The 22,138-nt window shown below is 29.0% G+C and overlaps 1 protein-coding gene across 1 annotated transcript in view; it reads left to right on the forward strand.

The window, feature by feature from the left end:
- LOC100206201 (transient receptor potential cation channel subfamily M member 1) overlaps positions 1 to 20,499 on the forward strand; it is a 39,294-nt gene extending 18,795 nt beyond the window's left edge. Inside the window, exons 8-16 of the mRNA XM_065812474.1 lie at positions 718 to 938; positions 6,847 to 7,227; positions 10,997 to 11,147; positions 11,232 to 11,363; positions 11,448 to 11,696; positions 11,781 to 11,958; positions 12,440 to 12,566; positions 15,002 to 15,195; positions 19,967 to 20,499. Coding sequence (XP_065668546.1) covers positions 718 to 938; positions 6,847 to 7,227; positions 10,997 to 11,147; positions 11,232 to 11,363; positions 11,448 to 11,696; positions 11,781 to 11,958; positions 12,440 to 12,566; positions 15,002 to 15,195; positions 19,967 to 20,079 — 1,746 coding nt within the window. The 3' untranslated portion in view covers positions 20,080 to 20,499. The remainder of the gene's footprint in view (positions 1 to 717; positions 939 to 6,846; positions 7,228 to 10,996; positions 11,148 to 11,231; positions 11,364 to 11,447; positions 11,697 to 11,780; positions 11,959 to 12,439; positions 12,567 to 15,001; positions 15,196 to 19,966) is intronic.
- Positions 20,500 to 22,138: the final 1,639 nt, after the last annotated feature.

A 22,138-nucleotide genomic window follows, 5' to 3' on the forward strand; every position in this document is an offset into this window, starting at 1 on the left:
TATTTTCTAAGCTTGCTTTATTATTGTAATTATATTTGACTTGGCCAAAGATGGCTAAAGAAAAAAGAAAGTTTAAATCTATGACTTTTAAAATGAAATATTTTTAAAAGAAAGTTCTAAAACCAATTTATAAAGTTTTAATTGCTTTTAAAAACAAAAAATGACATGATGCACAAAAAAAGTTTCAAAATCTATTAAAATTTTTAAAAATATTTTAAAAGTTACAAGAAAAAAAATGCTAGTTAAAAAGAGATCAAATTGATAACAAAACTAATAAAAATAAAAGTGAACAAAACATCTTAAAGATGAAAATAAATAATTAAGTTTTAACATTTACTATAAGTTGTTTGTATTAAGTTATTTTTACTAATATTATTTATAACAAATTATTTAAGTAGCATTTATATTAAATTATTAATTAGTTAATGTAAAATGTAGTTTTAAAATGAAACTTGTATTTAAATGGGATTTAATGCACTTTAATGGTTTTAAAATGCTGCTAAGTTTCATTTTATAACCATTATATAGTAAAGAGAGATGAAAAAATTCTACAAATATGCAAATCTTTTTAAAAGTATTTAAAAATAAATTTTTTGGCTTTTGCTTTATAAAACTTATGTTATTTTAAACAAAAAATTAAAGCTAACATTTTTCTAATAAAAAACTTTTTATGTGAATAAATTTATTTTTCTAATAAATTTTTATATTTCTTTATAGGGAAACAAAGGACAGAGTAGTTTTCAGTATCCATATAAAGAACTTTTTTTTTTTGCTTTGCTCTCCAATATGTTTGAAATGGCTTACTATGTATGGAGCTTCGAAGAGGAAAGTTTATTAAAATCTTTTTTTGGCATTGCAATCAGCAGTTATTTAGAAGAGATGTCAAACAAATTTGATCTTCCTGATGACGTTACGGTTGTCATTGGTTTAAATCAAGTGTAAGGATTATAGATTTGATTTTTGTGATTTTAAAATCAAATGTATTTTTGTTGTTTTGTGTCCAGTAAAGAATTCCAAGGTTTGCAAATCATGTCCAACCTTTCCCAAATTAAGAACTTTAGAAATGATATTTAATTTTAAATGATAAACATGTTTATGTTGCCTTTGTTACATTCATACTAATTTCAAAAATTTCACCTGTTTAAAAAAAATAGGAAAGAACCTCTTGGTACATTTTAGGTTGTAGCAAAACCCTTTTTATTCCATTTTTTTAATTTCTTTTATTCCTTATTTTTCCAAACATACCTATCACGGAAGTTTTATTCTAAAGTTTCTCTTCCTGGCTAGATCCAAAAAGTATTTCATAAACTTGATAAAAACTTTATTTAGGAAGTTTTTTATTTAATATTATGTATCTGCCTTTTGCTAAATGTTCACAGTGTTAGTTATATTGATTGTGAAAGAGTTGCTATAATAATATTGTTGTTGCTAAAAAAAAGTGTTGTTGTCATAGTGATATAACTGCTGTATTTGTTGATTTATTGTTGAATTGAATTTTTAAGTGATATATTTAAAAAAGAGATAAAGATTTATAAGAGCAAGTTCGAAATTTCATGTTCTAACGGACATACAGGTCCAATAAATGGACACTGACAGTATGCCTTTAAATAATATAAAAACAATGTACATGTTAAACAAGTATAGTTTATAATATAAAAATTCATGATTTGATTCATTCATTTACTTTATAGAAGCAGTGTTTATCGAAACTGCAAGATTTTATTTTATTTTTAAACATACAAATGTTATCGTTTACAGCTTCTGATATAAGATTATTCCAGATATTTACAACTTTTTGAGAATAACAATATTTGCAAATGTCGAGATGATATCGTTGCTTTTGAATCTTCTTATTATGACCATGGGTATATTAATTATAGGTGTTTTTAAAAAATAAACTTTGATCTATGCAAACCAAATTATGCATAATTTTGGGATATATAACTAAATCATGTTTTAAACATCTGAGCTACAGAGGATCCAAACCAAGCATCTTTTTTGAATATTTTCAATAGACTTAATTATCATAGTTTGATGTGATGACCAAACTGGAGAGCAATATTCAATAATTGTTCTTATGTTTGGTAAATGCACGTACTAATATACTAGGATTGCAAGTTTTAAAACATTTTAAGATTAGGTATGCTCTAGTATTTGCTACATGAATGACTTTGGCAACGTGGTTTTTGTAATTTTGTGAGTCCATAGTTACTGCAAGATCCTTTGGGTTAGGTGATTAATCTAAAATACAATCACCTAATTTGTAAATAAAACTAATACTATGCATTAGATTAAGTGGTAATCTGTATACAAAACATTTCTTGCTGGCAATTTACAATGACCAAGTATCTGACCAAAATAATATAAATAAAAGTTTTATTGTACATTTGAGATTATTTACTACAGATGAGTCATTAATAAATGATAAAAACAAAGTTGGTCCTAGCACACTACTCTGAGGTACACCACTAACGATTTGAATTAGATCTAATAAAGAACTACTAATCTTTAGCTATCGAGATCTGTCTATGAGAAATGCAAAGATCCACTTTAAAAGGTTATCACGTATATTGCAGAGACTTGGTGGCACCTGAAAAGTAAGTACGAATTTCCAGAAGAGGGGCCTGGTAAAGTACTTTTAACAAGAGACAAATAAGCAATCAAGGAAAATTATATTTATAATAAAAAAAGTTTTTTATGGGTACAAAATATTATGTAATTCATTTGTACCAGCATGGTTTTTTATTGTCATAATGCATCAAATTCCACATTTTCTCCTGTTCCACTGACAATGGAACACGAACCCCAACATCTCTGACGTCAACCGATTTGCTAGACAAGTATTTACAAGTTTCAGTTTGCTGAAAACTCTCTCACACTCTGCTGAATTTGTTGGAATTGTACTGAATATCTTGTATAGAACTGCAACAGAGGAGAATACAGCATCTAACTTAGTCTTCAGCATAAAATTGTAAATAATGAGGAAAGAAGGCAAAGTTTTGTTATCCTTCTCAGCAGCCTTTCTGTAGATCTCCACAAAATCAACCATTTCAGTAGTTTTTTCATTTAAACTGATACCAATTTTGAATTTTTCAATGAATTTTTTCTCGTGAATTAGAGTTTAAGTTATGACTTATCTTCACTCATATTCTTCAATAAAAAGATATCTATGTTTTCTAAATATTTCCACTGTGAAGAAAATTTGTCAACAAGAACTGCAATTGCTGAATCAACTACAGTATAAAACACTTCTGCTAGCCACTGATCTTTAGCCTGAGTAAGCCGCTCATCTACTGTTTCATCGAAGTCCAGTCATTTCTTTCTGCGAGTCCTTTTCTCAACAAATATTTGCTGTTTAAGCTGAGCTTTAGTTGCAATTTTAACAGCAGATAAAATAGCATTTTGGCTAGCACTGTCCCTTAGTACTTGAAGCTTTTTCAGTGATAAATCAACAGACATTATAGCAATGGAAAAATCAAGTGTTTCTCCTTGAAGAATTTCATTTAGGGGACCCAAGATAGTAAAAATTTCTTTGAACAGGCATTTAGTCCAGTTGTTTCATATGACTGAAATCGGGATAAAAGACCTTGTGCTTCACTTCGAATATTCATTTTAAACCCCATGTCATTTGAAATTTGTTCAAGGCAATAGATTACTGCAGGGTATAGTGTTAGCAGTCGGTCTGTAGCATTTTGTAAGGCACTAAAACGAACACTGTGCAGCCAGTTCAAGAGACTGATTCACATCCTCAAGAAGAGATATGCACTTCTCAAATATATTATTTCATTTCCTTGAGTTTCCGTATAGAAAAGTCTTTAATTTATGCACATCTTCTGTTGTTTCTGTTCCAAAAAGGTGAACAGAAACAACAGAAGATTTTGCACAAGCTTTCATAACCAGATTTGTTTCTTGAGATCCACAATAAATATTTATTGCCATGGGAAAACACTGCTTCAAATGTGTTGCAACTCCTTTGTTTATTCCTTGCATATTGCTCACACCATCAAAAGACATACCCACACATTTTTGAATATCTAAGTTATTTGATTTGTGTTTATCTTTGATTTTTTCACTTATTCCTTCACCAGTAGTTGTTTCAGTTTCAACCATTGAAATCAGATGTTCCTTTACAACGGCCTCTTCTGCAGGAAGTGTAACATAACGTAATACAATAGAAGTTTGCTCACAGAGTATAATATCAGTGGTGCCATCAGCTGATAGTGAAAAGAATACTGAATTATTTACCTATTCTGAAATATCCTTCTTGACCATCTGTGTCATAGTATGAATGAGCTTGTTTTGTGTATAATTAGAAAGAAGCGTAATTCTAGCACCCCTTCCAGCAGATTGTTTTTGAGTACTGTAAATATTTGAAAGTTCGAAAGTTTTTCATTAAGCACCTCATACCTCATCATACTGAGTAAATTTAACAAAATTAGAAATTTACCCACACCACATTGAAAGTCTTCACTTTTTTCAGTCATTGTAAAAGTTGATTTCCTCATTTCCATGTAAAGAAATACTCTCTGCGATCAAATACCAAATAACATCAAAACTCGTATTAGGTATTGATGTAGTTTCTCCACTTCTTTACATTTTTTGTTCAGATGTCTTATGGTTTCAATATTTAATATTTTATCAATTGTGGAGTCTAATAATGCCTTAACTATAGCTTCAGCAGGATTTCAATGGGTGCAATGCTTTTCTGGGTGCAATGATTTTCTGGGTGCATTGCTTTGTTATGATGTGACTTAAGTTTGACCAGTTATCAAACCCACCACAAAGAATTTGTTATAACTATTTAGATACTCAACAATATGTGAGTTGATAATTTTTTCCATGATTCAACAACAAGTACAAGTTAAAGAGATGAGTCTATAGTTGCTAGGATCCGATGTAGCTCTGTTTTTAAAAATTGGGGAGATAAAAGCTTGGTACCATTGATAAGGTAAAGTGTTTGATGTAAAACTAGCCTCAAAAATATATGAAAGAGGAAAACATAAAACATGAGCTAACTTTTTAAGAATTGCATTAAATAAACTATCATGACCGTACGAGGTACTACGATGAATTCCCATTAAGGTTTTGTACACTGACTTGATGGAAAAATAAACCCTGTCAATACTTATGAGATCATTAACATAACTGACAATATTCGGAGAATAGCTACTATTGTCTGTAAAAACACTTCCAAAGTGATTATTAAACATGTTAGCAATTTCTATATTGCTGGAAGTGACCTTGTTATTGTTATTTCTGTCTTTTAGATGGTGGTGCTTATTAGGGATATTCATTTTGTTATTAACATAGTTATAAAACTTGCTAATGTTATTTCCTTCTACTAGGTTTAATTCAATTTTCAATTGGTAATTAGATAAGATTTGTTTGTAATTCCTGGCGTACTGTTTGTAAGCTGATTTTTTATAAATTTTTTTATTATTTGTCCATCTTTTCCATAAAAATGCTTTGTGATTTAAGATTTTTTTAATGCATTTTGGATAGTGTACCAAAAAGCCTTAGAAAAATGCTCCAGTAGTCCTCAATTGTACAAGAAAGCACAAAATCCCAATTTATTTTTGATAAATATAACTCAAGACCCTTAACATCAGCATTAGGAATGTTGTATAAAAGTTCTGATTTATTTTCACGCTGGTTAAACTTGTTCATATTTATAGAAAATTGGACTGTGTTATGGTCGCAAGTGCTAAAAGGACACTTGACAGATATATCACTTAAAAGAGAAATGTTATTAGAAAATACAAGATCAAAAAGATGCACGTTGTTTCTTTAACGAATTGGTGCAAACCGAGTTCATTTACCAAATTTAAGAATATATTATAACACTTTTTAATTTTATTTTTATTTGTTTGCTTGTTTCACAAAATAATTTTATCATTAAATTATAAGTAATTGAAATCATAAATTCAAGCAACATCTGTTATTGTATAAAAAGGTGGGCGATAGCAAGTTATTAGACAGAGTTTCTGAGATCCAAAAATTATATCAACACAATGATATCAATATCTGTTTGCTTAATCTGTACCTGTTCAACCTTAATATCATTTCTACAGTAAATTGCATCCTCCGCCAATTTTAATACGGTCTTTGCAATAAATTGAGTAATCTTTTGGACACAAAATAGTGTTAAAAGGTTTATTATTGAAAAATGTCTCAAACGCAGATTACAGCAGATTTTGTTGCCTCGGCATATAAATAAAACTCATGTTTATTGGCAAAGCTTCTTAGTTAAAAAGATGGAAAAAAAAAAATTTTTTGAATTTTTTTGTAAAGCTGGCATTGTTATTGCAATTAATTTGTTTGTTAGCTATATTTTTTCAACTTATTTTTTCATTTTTAACTTTTTTGCTTTGTTGATAAGTTGAGGTATTTTGGACGAAAGTTTACTATTAATTGACATATTTTTAAAACCAACAAAATTTAATGATTTGTAACAGTTCAGATTTGATTTCCAGTTATTAGAAATTAATTGCTACTTGACGATTTTAACAACTCTGTCAATATTTACCATAATAATCAATCAAAAGTTGTGCATTTCCTAAATATAGTTTTTTGTACTCATCTCTTAATAATTTAGCATTATACTTTTCAGCCTCAGTTAAGTCAGGATTGATAAAAACATTGCTAAACCTGCTTAAATATTTTAAGAATTTTGCAGCTTTTGAAAAAGAATTTCGTTCGTTTTAGAATGTAAAAAAAAAAAAAAATGTAAAGATCATCAATGTAATATGATAACTTGGTAAAAAATATAATTAAATATTGTGCTAAATATGTAACTATTAGTTTATGCATAAATATTCTCAAGTTTTGTCTGTTTTTTTTTTTTAGAAAGTTTCGCCAACTTTGTATAGATATGTTAGATCAATGTTTTAAAACAAACAAAGAGTTAACAGAAAAACTTATTACCAACAGCTCATTGCAGTTCAACTCGCATACTTGTTTGACTTTAGCTGTATTGAGTGATCATAAAGATTTTATTGCTCACAATGCTGTTCAGACTATTTTGAACGATGTTTGGGATGGACCTATCAAAGATTCAGAAATTTCTCGTCTAAATTATTTGATAGCATTCTTTTTTCCTCCTTATATTTGCACATTTAAATTCAAAAACACTGATTATGAATTAGTAGACAGTGATGTTTACAATTTACCATTAACAAATGAAAGTAGTGATGCTGTTAAAAACGAAGAGACAAGCTTAGTTGAAAAGTAGGTATTTTTAAACAATTATTTTATTATTTGTTAGTTTAAAAAAAAATAATTGTGCTTTATATATATATATATATATATATATATATATATATATATATATATATATATATATATATATATATATATATATATATATAGCACAAAATCTTTTTTATCTATATACAATATGTGTGTGTGTATATATATATATATATATACAGGGTGCGACAGCAATTCGCAAACATTTTAGAACATTTTTCAAAATGAATTTTTAAAACACTAAAAAATTATATTCATGGAATATTAATAGAAGAAAAGTTGAAGATAAATATTTTTTCCAACATAACATTCAATTAAGTCTCCTTTTTTTTGATCACTGCCTCAAGCCTAGGATGGAAGGACTGGCAGGTGCTTATATAGTCCCTTGACATTGAGTTCCAAGCACGGGTAAATGATGACTTCACTGACTTGACACTTGAGTGGGCCTTTTTTCAACCCTTACTCTTAACTACGCTCCACATGCTATAGTCAAGGGGATTCTGGTCAGGGCTGGATGGTGGCCAAAAGTGTTTGGGCCAGAAATTAGCCATATTGTCCTGAAGATATTGTTGAGTTTTTCTGGACCCATGACAAGGTGCATTGTCCTGTTGAAAAATGTAATTGTTTTCTGGGAATGTCTTCTTCAGCCATGGCACCACATAGTGTTTTAGTATGCTAATAAACACATCAGAGGTAACTTTTTCTTTCTCTTTGATGTAGATTGGTGGACATTTCTCTCCATTAGAAGCGATAATTCCTAGCATCATGATGAACTGAGGGTGCTTGGTGTGACACACAGGTGGTACCCTTCTGCACAATGAATCTGTCATTTCGCCTATTTATCACACAGTCAACACTAAAAAGTTTTTCATCTGATAAAACTTTAACTGTTGACGAAGCATGGCTTTTTAGCTGATTTAGAAGCTTCTTTGATTGTTCCAATCGTAAAGTTTTTAGTCTTTCTGTTAAAAGTTGACATGAAGGTCAGGCCACACTGACTTTTCCAAGTGTTTTTAGAGTTCTTCTGACTGTCTTTTCAACAACATTGAACAATTTTACTGTCTTTCTGCTGGATACAGTAGGATTCTTTTCAACATGCTTTTTAAGCTTTCTGTGAACTTTTTATCTACTTTTGTATTCACTGGAGGAGGTATTTTGGCTCTTTCAGCACTGCTACAGTTAACCACTTTGTAAAATGTAGTTTTAGATACTCCAGAAACACGAATCACTTCACGTGCAGACAAACCACACGTAAATCAAATTTAAAACTTCGGTTCTTTTGGCTTCCATTGTAAAACTTTTAACTAAAATGTGTTTTATTGACTATTTTATTATAATCTAAGACAGTCATTGAACATTAATCAACAAAAACAAATTGCGGAAGTATTTTATTTACATCACAAAACCTAGCCGAAAAATTAGTTTGCAAATCACTGCCGCACCCTGTATATATATATATGTATATATATATATATATATATATATATATATATATATATATATATAATATATATATATATATATATATATATATATATATATATATATATATATAGTTCTATAGTTTGTTGCATTTGGGAGTACGGAAGGAAAAAAATGGTTCTTATGCCAACAAATACGTCACTTTTAATTACTTTTAATTACTTTTGACCTTTGTCCAACATTTGCATGCTGTATGTATATATATATATATATATATATATATATATATATATATATATATATATATATATATATATATATATATATATATATGTCAATGACAATTTGTTAAAACTCCTGCTAAGAAAAAAAAATGAAACTTTTTTTTCTTTTCTTTTCTTTTTCAAAAGAAAATTGTGATTAAAAAGAGCTAATTACATGAAAATACCTTTTTTGTTAAAAGCTATTATTTGTTTTGGGTAATTCAAAATAATATGAAAAGATAATTATCTTTCTTTGCAGGTGATTCAAATAATAATTTCTTATTAAGTGAAATAATTGTCTGTTGCAATTTATGTGCCTTTATTTAATGATTATAATTATTTTATACTTTATTGTTTTGATGTTTAATGATCTCAAACTTTTTAAGCACATGTAAATAGTATTTTGCTTAAATTTTTATGACCACTATATTTATTCTTTGGACTTTAAAAGAAATGTTAATTATATATTTAATATTTAATATATAGTTAATATTTCAAATTAATTTCATTCAAAAAAATTCAAGCCATAAAAATTCATTAACATTTTATTTTTTATTTTTTATTAATTTACCTCTCCAAGAGAAAACCATTACAGATGAGGAGGCTACTTAGTTGTGGTTATAAACCCTCTCTCAACTCTATAACTCTGAAACATGAACCTTTACGAATAAGGTCGTTGCACGGAGAAATAAGTTGAGTCCACTTGTTGTTGAGAAGCAAATTTACTCAACTAATTAACTTTTTAACTATTTAACTTTATTTTACTTGTTTAGTAATATTTTAGTGCTTTTTTTAATACTTTAAACTCATTATTGTTATAATATTAAAAACATTTTTTCAATGGTTGTGGTCAACCAATGGTTAACCATTTTCATTCCAATAATTTTAATTTAATTAATTTAATAATTTTAACTTTCTGTTTTTGAAGGTATTTAAATTTTTTATTGAGCAATTTTTTGATACAAAAGTTTTTTGCTATTTGCAAGACAATTCTTGCTGATCAAATTTGATTGACCAGAATCGATATTGGGAGATTCAAAATTTTTTTTTTTTTCAAAAGTAGACTATCATAGATAAGTCTTTATTTCCAGTGCTGATAGTTATTTAACAATATTGGTTAATACATATTGCTACACTTATATTCAAAAATAGATAGCTGGTTTTGTTATTAATGAGCTTATACCATGTAAATAGCTAAAGCATAGTAACTTATTAAAAGAATAATGTTAATAATATCGACAATAATATAACATTAATAATATTGATAATTGGAAAAAGGTTCATGCACAGTTTAAATTTTTTCATACACAAATACTAAACTACAAATACTAAAAAAGTACTAATATAACAGACGCGCAATCTCTTAAAAAATTTTATTATCTGAAACAAGAGATAGTAGTTTGTTTAAACAGTAACTATACATTAGCAATGCAATTTATTTGTAGAAAAGTTGTAAGCTATGCAATGTGTTTGTAGAAAAGTCAAGATGCAACATTAAAACAAGACAAAAGTTTGGCTGATCATGCCTAATTAAAAAAAAATCATCATTAGGAGATCTAGTTTTGATATAACAACGAGTCGTAAGCTATGCAATTTATTTGTAGAAAAGTTGTAAGCTATGCAATATATTTTTCTCATACTATATAAATGAGTTTTATAGAAGTAAAGAATAGAGTTGGTACAAAATGGTAGTGAAAGCGATAAATAAAAAGTTGCTGGAGAAAAGTAGCAAAGGTTAAAGTACAAGAAAAAAATCAAAGGCAAAGTCAGTAAATTTTAAACCGTGGTTCTTGGTTAATCTTAAGTTACAATTTAAATGCAGTTAGAAACTTTAGTTTGTCAAAAAGTAATAAATGCTGTAATTATATTTTCGTTTGTAAATAGAGAAAGAGAAGCATTTTTGCAATAAGAGAAAATAAAGCAAAATGACTTTTTTTAACAGTTTTTTTTTCAGAAACTTCAGTTACATTGATAATTGATTTCGCTACTTTCATTGTAACTTGTAACTAATATGTAACTGCTACTTTACCAGCAGATTTTTATTTTTTAATTTTTTTTTTTAGGGATACTTCAAAACTAATGAAAAGCAACTCTGTATTTTACAATTCAATTACATCGCCACAAGAGACACCAACAGAAATGAAGTTATCACCCTTCAAAAAGATGTGGCTGTTTTACTTTGATACCCCTGTTGTAAAGTTTATGTCAAATTTAGTAAGATTATTTTTAGTTATTAGAATCATTGAAATTCTTTTTGATAAATTATTTTTCTTGGTTACAGTTGTATTTCCATTATAGTTTGGCTATTTGATATTTCTGGTTTTTTTCGGATATGTTGCAATGCTTAAGAAAGACACTACTAAACCATCAATTGCAGAATGGATTTTAGTTGTATACATTGGTTCATTGACAATTGAAGAATTGCGTCAAGTAGGATGTTTATTGAGATTTTTTAAGTGACAAAAATAGTTGATTTTCTAAATTTGTATTTCTAATATTTCTGCTTAATTATAGGTTATACAAGATGAAGCATTAACAGCCAAAACAAAGTTTTTAAATTGGTGGTCAAGCTATTGGAATAGGTTGGATGCAGCAGCACTTATAGTTTTTTATGTTGCACTTGCTCTTCGTTTTAGTCAAACAACTTTACCTGCTGCACATGTTTTGTATGCCATAGATGCAGGGATGTGGGTGATACGATTGTTGAATGTTTATTATGTAGATATTGCATTGGGTCCTTATGTTATCATGATATCAAAAATGGTAGTTTTTTTTTTTAATAAAACGTGTTTTGGTTTCATAAGTTAAATTTGCAAATTCTCAATAGTTTTTGTGTTACTTTTTTAGTTTAAAGATATGGTAAACTTTATGTTGATATTGTTTGTATTTCTTGTGGCATACGGTATTTCTGCAGCATCGATATTAGTACCACAAGATGCTGGGTTTGATATGATTATAAATGCATTCTTTCATCCATATTTTAATATATATGGTGAATTGTTTGTTGATCGAGATCCTGGAGACGGTTAGTTTTTTTTTAGAATTAATTTTTATAAGTTAATAAATTAATTAGTGATGTGCCATCGGCTAATGCCGATTGTGGCTTATAATAGGTTTAATGTATTTATTTAAAGGTATTATAATAATATTAAGGATTCAAATTACATATTTAACATGTACCTATTCATCAGAAATGATTCAACCTACTAGCCTATGCTATTGGTAACCAGCAACCAATTAATCAGCTTAACTATTGGCCAATTAATCAGCCGATGGCATCGGTTGATTAATTGGCATTGGCCGATGCATTGGTATTGGCTATTAAGCCAAACCAAACTGGTCCATAGGCACACCTTATATATGCAAGTTGCATACCTAATATTAAAATATTACCTTTATATACATACATTAAACCCTATAAATAGCCTCATCAGCCTTTGCCGATGGCACATCACTAAAATTAATAAGTTAATAAGTTAATTAATAAAGTTATTTTTTATTTTAAGGTAATAAAACACGTTTTGGAACACCTCAAACAAATAATTATTCTGAACCCATTGCTTGGGTTCTTCTCGGATGTTACTTATTGGTTGCAAATGTTTTGCTCCTAAATCTTTTGATTGCAATTTTTAAGTAAGTATTTTTATTGTTTTTAAATATTTTTGTATGCTTTTACTTTAAAACCTGATCCCCTCTCCCCCCTTGATACCCTTAAAAATTTTTTTTAATAATTATAAGATATTAATAAGAAATTGAAAAAGCATTATAAAAAAATTTGATAGAGTGAAGTGGTGCTAAGCAAAAGCACATAAAAGAATAGTCTGTGGACTATACTGTGGATATATATATGTTTTTACTTTCTATTTTAGTAATAATATACTTTTTGTATTTATTATTTGTTCTACAAAAAAACCTAGAAGAATTTGAAAGATAATCTAAAAAAATGTTTAGATTGAAGACAAGCTCTTACAAGATCTGGAACTCTTTCTGTAATTTATAAAAAATAAAAAAGTTTAATTTAATGTTTATTTTCCAAGTCTCTGTAACATTCATTTTTAAAAATTTTTTTGTTTTAATTTTGAACTAACTTTTGAAATAACTTTTTATTTTGAACTAATTAATGAATAATTTATTTATATTTTATAACAAATTAGTAAAACAATAAATAATTTAAAAAGAAAAATATTTATATCAAATGTACTTATTTAAAAACTATTTAACAAGTGTTTATCAGAGTCTTGTTTTTCAGCCTGCTGGAAAGCGGCATCTGTTATTCCTATTTTAAAAATTCTGGAGAGTAATCTGACTCATCTAACTACCATCCTATTAATCTTCTTCCTATTATAAACAAGGTTTTTGAATTTTTAATTAACAAACACTTAATCTCTCGTCTTGAATCTAATAACTTTTTGATCATCAATATGGATTTTGATCTTCTCGTTCTACTGCTGATTTGCTAACAGTAATAACCGATAGGTTTTATCATGCATTAGATAGAGGTGGAAAGGTTAAGGCCATCACTCTTGACATTTCTAAAGCTTTTGATAAAGTTTAGCATGCTGGTCTTCCCCATAAGCTTTTTTCTTAAGGTGTATCAGGTAACATCATTAAGATTATTAAATCCTTCCTTTCCAATTGTAGGATAAAAGTTGTCCTTAATAGACAGCACTCTTCTTCCTCTAACTTTTTTAGAGGAAGAAGAGTGCTTTAACTTCAGGGGTTCCTTAAGGTTCAATCCTTGGCCTTATACTCTTTTTAATTTACATTAACAATCTTCCAGATATTCTCACATCTAAGGTGGCATTGTTCACTGATGATACTATCATTTATTCTTGTCTTGATAAGAAGCCAACACTCTGATTGCTTGGACGGGGTATTTGAGCTTGAAATGGATCTCACTTCTGCTACAGTATGGGGCTCACAGTGGCTGGTAAACTTTAACTGAGAGAAAAGTCAATTTTTTTCAGCCAATCGTTACCACAATAATTTAATTCTTACTATATTTATGAAGGGTAAAGTACTCAATGAGTCATCTAACCTTCATCTTCTAGGGTTAACTCTTATGTCCGATCTTTTTTGGAAACCATATATCAAATTGATTGCAAAATTAGCATCTGCTAAAGTTGCATCTCTTTATTGTGCTTGACACTTTCTTACTCCTGTTTCTATTCTTTAATCTCTATAAATCTCAAATCCATCCTTTTATGGAATACTATTGCCATATCTGTGGTGGGTCTTCCAATAATGCACTTTCTCTTTTAGACAAAGTGCAAAAATGCATTGTAAACATAGTTGAACCTGCTCTTGCAGCCAACCTCCAACCATTATCACATTGTTGTAATGTTGCTTCTCTTTCACTTTTCCATAAATACTATAATGGGCACTGCTCTAAAGAGCTAGCGTCTCTTGTGCCATCTACTAAAATTAATTCCTGTGTTACTCATCATTCAATTAAGTCTCATCTTACTGTGACTGTTCCTAAGTGCTTCAAAAACTCTTATTTGTCTAGTTTTTTTCCTTGAACATTATTTCTTTGGAATTCGCTTCCTTCTTCTTGCTTTCCTGATTTATATAATTTGTAATCTTTTAAGTCATCTGTCAATTGTTATCTTGCTCTATAAACTTCATCTTTCCTTCCAACTCTAATAGTGGTTGCTTGCAGTCTTGTTGGAAGCAAAGATGTTTAAAAAAAATAAATTTATTTTTGTGAAATAGTATGCATATTTCTAATTTAAACATCTCTTTTTAAAAATATGATAAACATTTCACAATTATTAACTTTAACTTAATAAATCTAAGGTAAGTAGAGAATGCTGCTGTAAGCCATGTAGCATTCTTTACTTTTTTGCCTTGACATAATTTTTTCTTAATAAATTTTAATTATATTTATAGAATCTTTTTTGATATTCTTATAAATTTTTACAAATAAATTGAATTTTGTGATTTCATTTCTAAAGTTTCAGTTTTTTCTCTAGCTTAAGTACTCTGGTTTCACTTTTAAAAATTTAATACATTTGACACCCTGAATGTTTTTTTAATTTATGAATCACTTTTTAAAATTATTTTAGCAACACTTTTGAAGAAGTGCAAGCTAATGCTGATACAATTTGGAAGTTTGAGCGCTTTAATTTGGTTTTGGAGTACGCTAACCGACCTCCACTTATTCCTCCATTTATACTTTTATGTCATTTATACATGTTAGGAAATTATTTAAATAGTTTGATTCGTCGAAAGCCTTATCAACAATCAGAGATGGAATTAAGTAAGTGTTTGTTTAAATTTGTTAGTTTTTATTATTTTTTTTTAATAATAATAAAAACTTTCTTTTATGTTTCTAATAGAAACATAAATAAAGGTGTAATAGAATTGTTTTTACCTGTATTAATTTTACCTGTATTGTTTTGCGCAAGCTTGAAATAGTATACAATAACTTTTTTTTGTATAAATATTTTTAAGAAAGTTTACTTTGTTTTTTTATTTTAGCTTTCCCTCTAACATTTTAAAAATATAGATCTCCATGTAGAGAAACTATAGACAATAGTGTCATTTTTTTTATCAACTTTTTTTTATAGAAATATTTGCCTGAGTTTTAGCTACATGCAAACACTTTTTCAAACACTTGTTGTGAGTTGTTTAGAAAATGAAGATTTTTAAAAAATGATATATTGTTGAAAAACTCAAACACTGTCATAGCATCAAAGTTTATTAATGTATTATTTAAACACTAGAAGATTATTGGGAAATACTGAGGAAAAGTGTGTGAATTGAAAAGATAGTAAGTTGTATAAAGCAGGATATCAACTGTGTGAAAGGGCAAAACTCGGATTTATGTAAAAAAAGTATTGTTTTTTTACATATATCAGAGAAAAAACGTTTTTCATTATGTAGACAAACATTTTTTGAACATGCAGGAACAATCACTGAGAAAGAGTTTGACTAAACTGAATGGTAGGGATAAAGTGGAAGAATTTCTGTAGGTAGAACAAGTTATTACAAGATTACGTGATGTATCACTATAATTGTATTTTTAGAAAAAAGAAATAAATAAAGGTCTAACTATGTTTATAATGTTTTGCAATTTTGTAAAAATTAAATTTAATGGTTACAACAAATGATTCTATGATGTGATGGAAGCAGAATGGTTTCTCCTGATGTTTACTAAAAACAAAAATAAAGTCAAAAAAATGTTGCGCAAATGCAAAACATTTTAAGGCTGAAAAAGAGAAATTCTGAAAAAAATTTGTTTTAAGACTGTGCAAATATATCTTTTTCAATAGAAATATATATTTCATACAAGGAAGTATATATTTCTATTGAATAAGATATATTTATACAATGTAAAAACAATATATTTCATACAAGGACAAATAAAATATGCAACTTAACCTTAACTTAGGCTTTAACAGACAAGCTTTCAATCTTTCATCCATCAGTTTTTGTAATGGATTGGATATGGCTTCCGAAAGGGTTCATTTGTTGGAAATCAGACCTTAAGTAGACAAGTGTCAAGTTTTTATTCATATAAAGATTTGAAAAAATGTTTTAAATTGAAGCATAAAAAAATCAGAAATATAAAGTTTTTGTAAACAAGCAAACATGAACGTTTTGTGAACAAGTAAAAATGAAGGTTTTTGTGAACAAGCAAACATGAAGGTTTTTGTGAACAAGTAAACATGAAAGTTTTTGTGAACAAGCTAACAAGAAGATTTTATGAGTAAACAAACATTTTTTTGAATTTTTCAACTTTTTTCTGAATTTAAAATACCACAATGTGAAAAGCTGTTTCAGGTCCCTTTAGACATTCACAAAAAAAATTCAGCTCAAAAGTCTAAAAGTAAAAACTTTATATAGAATTTGGGTATAACATATTCTTAACAGTTTTTTGCTGGATTTTTACAATATTTCTTTCTACACAATCATTTGTGACACTTGAGTTTTGATAAAAAAAGTTATTGTAAGGTTCAAGATCTTTTAAGTTGCCTTTAGTTTGAATAGTATATAATTAAACCTTAATCAATAACCGAATCCAGCTTCATAAAAATCAACCAACTTCACTGTAATCAAATTTTTTAATTAATATTTAAATCAGGCACTTTATGCTGAAGTAAAATATCTAAAATTACTGATTTAATTTGCAAATCAAGATGTGAATCAGCTGAAACCATAATGCTTTAGAAGACAAGTACCAAAAACGAGCTTGCATACTATTGCCTTTAAGTTCCATTCTTTTTGTATAATTTGTGCATTATTGAAAACTCCTAAGTCATTTAAAACAGAATGTAAGACTTCGATGGTTTCTACTTTTATGCGCTTATAGTCACTCTATTGTTCAAGGCATTATCGGTAAACAGAAAATTTCTGTTGAACAGCCTTGCATCCTTTCTTCATCTAATAAATTGTTGATGTAAATATGAAGTATACTTTCTGCTTTGGATAAGTAATAGTGGGTCTTCTTGACTCATATAGATTTTTGTTTGTGTTGTGTTGGGAACGACTATGCAATATTTTCTGTTGTCTCTTAATAAGCTTTAACACTTAGTTTGATGATTTTATAGTTTGATGGTTCTAAGTTCATGTATAAGGTTTCTCAAACTCTTGGATTGCTCCCAGAGTGGCTGATTTTATCAACAGCTTAAAATATCAGACTTTAACAGTGCCATGTTGCGCATGGGTGGTGTTCCTGGCAAGTGCTTTTGATGTGTATTGTTGAGTGTGTGATAGGAATCATTTATCATGACTTCGGATTGTTAGTAGGCATGAAGTATTTTATTTTAAGGTGACAAGTATTATCTGTAAGCCAAGCTTTTTCTAATAATTTAAATAATGATATAGTACCAAAAAATGTCAAACATAAAAAAGCAAAATTAATCAATCAAAAAAGTGTTGATACCAAATTGTTTCAATATCTTAAAAATATTTGTGTTCTTTTAAACAACTGTTTATCTGCTTTTATTTTTATCAAAAAATTAGATTAAGTTTTATTTTTTGCAATATTCACCAGACCTACTTGTTACTTGTGAGAATAATATAATTTAGCTGTATCATCTTTGGATCTCAGTGTCAGATCTAGCTATTATCCTTTAATTTGCGATAGACTAACGTATTTGGGCTGGACAGGATTCATGAGTTGCAAAGGCAAATTAGACCAGTGATTGTTGTGTCATTTGACAAAAACTTTTTTTGTCACAAACATATCACGCACATTTGTATTAGGTTTCTTTTTTTTCGCTTTCAGCTGTCTTATTTTTTCATTAGCATAGTCTGTATATGCTTATCCAACATCGATTTTACCAGACTACATACGAGGGTTGTTCCAGAACTACCTAGTTAAACAAAGAAAACACGAACATTTTGAAAAAACTTATTTTTGTTTCTCAACATAGTCCCCTTTTAGCTCGATACACTCTTCCCAGCGATGTTCAATTGCTTCGATACCTTGTTTATAGTAGGAACCAACGAACTCTGCATAATAGCCATCAACCCCAGACTCTTCATTTGTAAAAAATCTTCTCTCACCAAGCCATTTTTTCAAGTTTGGAAATAGAAAATAATCTGATGGGGCTAAATCTGGTGAATAGGGTGCGTGAGGAAGCAATTCAAACTTTAATTCATTATATTTAGCCATGAGATTAACAGATGTGTGAATCGGTGCATTGTCTTGATGAAATAACACTTTCTTCTTCGCCAAATGCGGACGTTTTTCCTTGATTTCTTCACTCAAACGCTGCAATAAGTTTTCAAAATATGCGCCGTTGATGGTTTTTCCTTTTTGAAGATAATCAGTGAAAATTATCTCGCGCGCATCCCAAAAAACTGACGCCATAACTTTTCCAGCCGATGAAGTTGTTTTTGCCTTCTTTGGAGCCGATTCTCCCCCTTTTGGTCCATTGTTTCGACTGCTCTTTTGTTTCAGGAGTGAAATGATGAACCCATGTTTTATCCATAGTTATGAATCGACGCAAAAACTTGGCCTTATTTTTGTGAAACATCGCCAAATAATTCATCGATACATTCTCAGGACTTTGTTTTTGGTCGATTGTAAGTAAACATGGCACCCATCGTGCGCACAGCTTTTCAATGTCCAAATTTTCAGTCAATATGCGATGTACAGCACTTTTTGATATGCCTGCCATATCAGCTAACTCGCGCACTTTCAATCGACGATCGTCCGGTATGATTTTATGGATTTTCTTAACCATTTCTGGCGTGGTGACCTCATTTGGTGGACCACTGTGGGGTTCATCTAAACAGGTCATACGGCCTCTTTTAAACTCTGCAACCCAATATTTCACTGTTGCAAATGAGGGAGCAGACTCCCCTAGAGTAGAATCTAGTTCACTTTTGATATCGGCTGGACTGAGACCTTTTAAATAAAAATATTGAATGACATAACGATGACTAATATTCTCCATATTAAAAATTTACTGAAAACGTTCACTATTAATAGTCGCTAATTTGGAAAGAAGAAAAAAAACAAAAACTAAATTTCACTGTTAGGCTTTCAAAGGTTAAAGCTTTATACCATGGTTATTTTTTTTTCAAAATTTTCGTGTTTTCTTTGTTAGGCTAGTTAATTCTGGGACAACCCTCGTACACCAGACATTTAGGTTTTGCTATATGCACTTCCAAGGGCGGATCCAGCATTTTTTGTTCATATTCTAATAAGACCAAAAAATGCTGAGATAAATTTCAAGTTTCATAGTATAAACAGTTCATCGATAAATTTTAAGTTTTATAGTATAATCTCTCAGTGTTCAAAAGTTATTACCATATAATATTTGTAACCCCTCAAATTAAGGGGGTTACATGTTTTATACTTATGTCAAATACTTATTTGACATAAGTATAAACATTTGGAGTTTGCTTTATGTCTGGAAGTTAGCTATCTCAAAGATCAAAAAATGCTGGATCCGCCCCTATTCACTTCCTGACATTACTCTTTTAATTCTAAAAAGTTACACGCTTCATGGGAAATAAATTTTGATATAAAATATATTTACCTATATTATACACGTTTCTATATATTTTTTTAGAACGTACATTGTCAGAAAAAGAGCTTGATGAAGTTTGCGAATTTGAAAACGAATGTAAATCTTATCTATTAAGAAAGATGGACGAGAATGCTGCAAACCAGGAATTAAATTAGTTTTATTTTATTATTTTTTTTAATTGTAAATATATTTAGCATCACTTAAACGATCATTTATAAAAATAGGGTACAGTTATTAGGATTTATTAAATACGAGCAATTAGTTTACGCAGAAACACACATGCGCGCGTGTTAACACAGGCAGTAAATTACATTTATTAAATTAAAATATATAATTGTTTGTTTATGGATAAGTTATTATTTTTATAGCCGTTGTTGTTAATATTGTTAAAATTTCTATTGTTTTTTTTTATACACATGTTATGGATTGTTATATTTATTTTGTATATTTCATTATTTTTGTAACTGTTTTGCTTAATTATTTTTGTAACTGATTTATTTTGACATTTATGTTGCATTTTTATAACTTTTTATGGTTTATAGTTTTTGAAGGAAAATAATTTCATGTTTGCGTAACTGTTTTGACAGTTGTATTTTATTATAAATCGAAAATTTAAAAAACAAAGTGTAAAACTGGTTAACCAGTTTACTCTTGTTTTGTATCATAAAAACAAGTTTTGATTACTTCATTAAACAGGTAATCCACATAGAATTTAATGTAATCGGATCTGTAAACAGGTAATTCACATAGAATTTAATGTAATCGGATCTGTAAACAGGTAATCCACATAGAATTTAATGTAATCGGATCTGTAAACAGGTAATCCACATAGAATTTAATGTAATCGGATCTGTAAACCAAGAAAAATAAACAAAAATCGTAAAAGAACAAAAATTAGCGATAATTTTTAGCAATAACACAGAAATTGTAAGTTTAAAGTTTTGCACAAAGTTTTTCTGACAGGGTTGCGGGTTCAAATACTCCTTTGGACGATTTTTTTTGTTCCTTTGACTTTTTATGTTTTATTTCTAAGTAGATTTATGTTTTTTAACTATTATTGTTGTTTATTTTTTTTTTTTTAAAGTTTCATAGAATAAGTGCACATAAATTAACTGATTTAGCTGTAGTCGCAGTGAAGTGTAAATACTTCCACTGTCTTAAATAGTGAAAGGCGCAGTGGAGTGTACATACATCGACTAAGAGTTTAGGTTTGGGCAGGCATTTTTTAAATCAAAAGAAAATTAGTTTAATATTTATTAAAATAGGATTTATAAATTAATTTATTTTAAAAAATATTAGGTTAAATTACACAAGATTTTCAGGCTAAATAGTCAAAATAATTAATATTTATGAGCAGCCGTGGCGCAGTGGTAGCGCACTTGTTTCAGAAACAAAGGATCTGTGGTTCAAACCCACCTCTGGGCAAGTTTTGCAACATCGGTTAGGAAGGAGGCGTGAACTTCCAATTAAATGCTCATCCGCGGTGCTCTGTGATAAGACCGTAAGGACTTCTTGGGGCACCTAAATAAAATTTAAAAAAAAAAAAAAAATATTATTAAATAAAGCAAGCAAACAGCATGCATTACAAATTGAACTATGAATTACAACTTATGGTGCAAGGATCGATCCCGGCTTCGGCGCAATAAGTGACATTGGTAGGGAAAAAGGCCTAAACTTCCTAGATAAATGCTTTTCAGCGATGCTCTGTGATAAGACCGCAACGGCTTCTGAGAACACTTTATAACTACATTTAAATTTAAAAAATGCCAAGGCGTTTAGTGATTTCAGAAAAGTTGTATTAACCAGTCTTGATTTTATCAGGAGAGATTATTTTGATTTATAACAATTTTTTGTTATAAATTAAAATAATCTCAAGCACAGAATTATTGGTTTCTATCCTAAAGCCCCTAAATCAAAATGCTATAGGCAAATTTAGACCTAATGCGAAGATCTACAAATTATACAGTTAAAGACATAAGTGGATGAAGATGTTATGCTACTCCAGTATTGAGTAGCATAATTTTTTAGCAACCGTGGAGCAGTAATTAGTCTAGTCTAGCAGTTTAGCACAGGTCAGTCTAGTCTAGAAGTTTAGGAGTGGTTAGTCTGTTCTAGAACCAAGAGGTTCAATGCCGGTTCGAGCCCAATAAGCAACATTGGTAAGGAAGGAGTTGTGAACTGTCTGGTTAAATATTTCTCCGCGGTGCTCTCTGA

This window comes from Hydra vulgaris, chromosome 12, assembly GCF_038396675.1.
Source record: "Hydra vulgaris chromosome 12, alternate assembly HydraT2T_AEP".
Lineage (NCBI taxonomy): Eukaryota > Metazoa > Cnidaria > Hydrozoa > Anthoathecata > Hydridae > Hydra > Hydra vulgaris.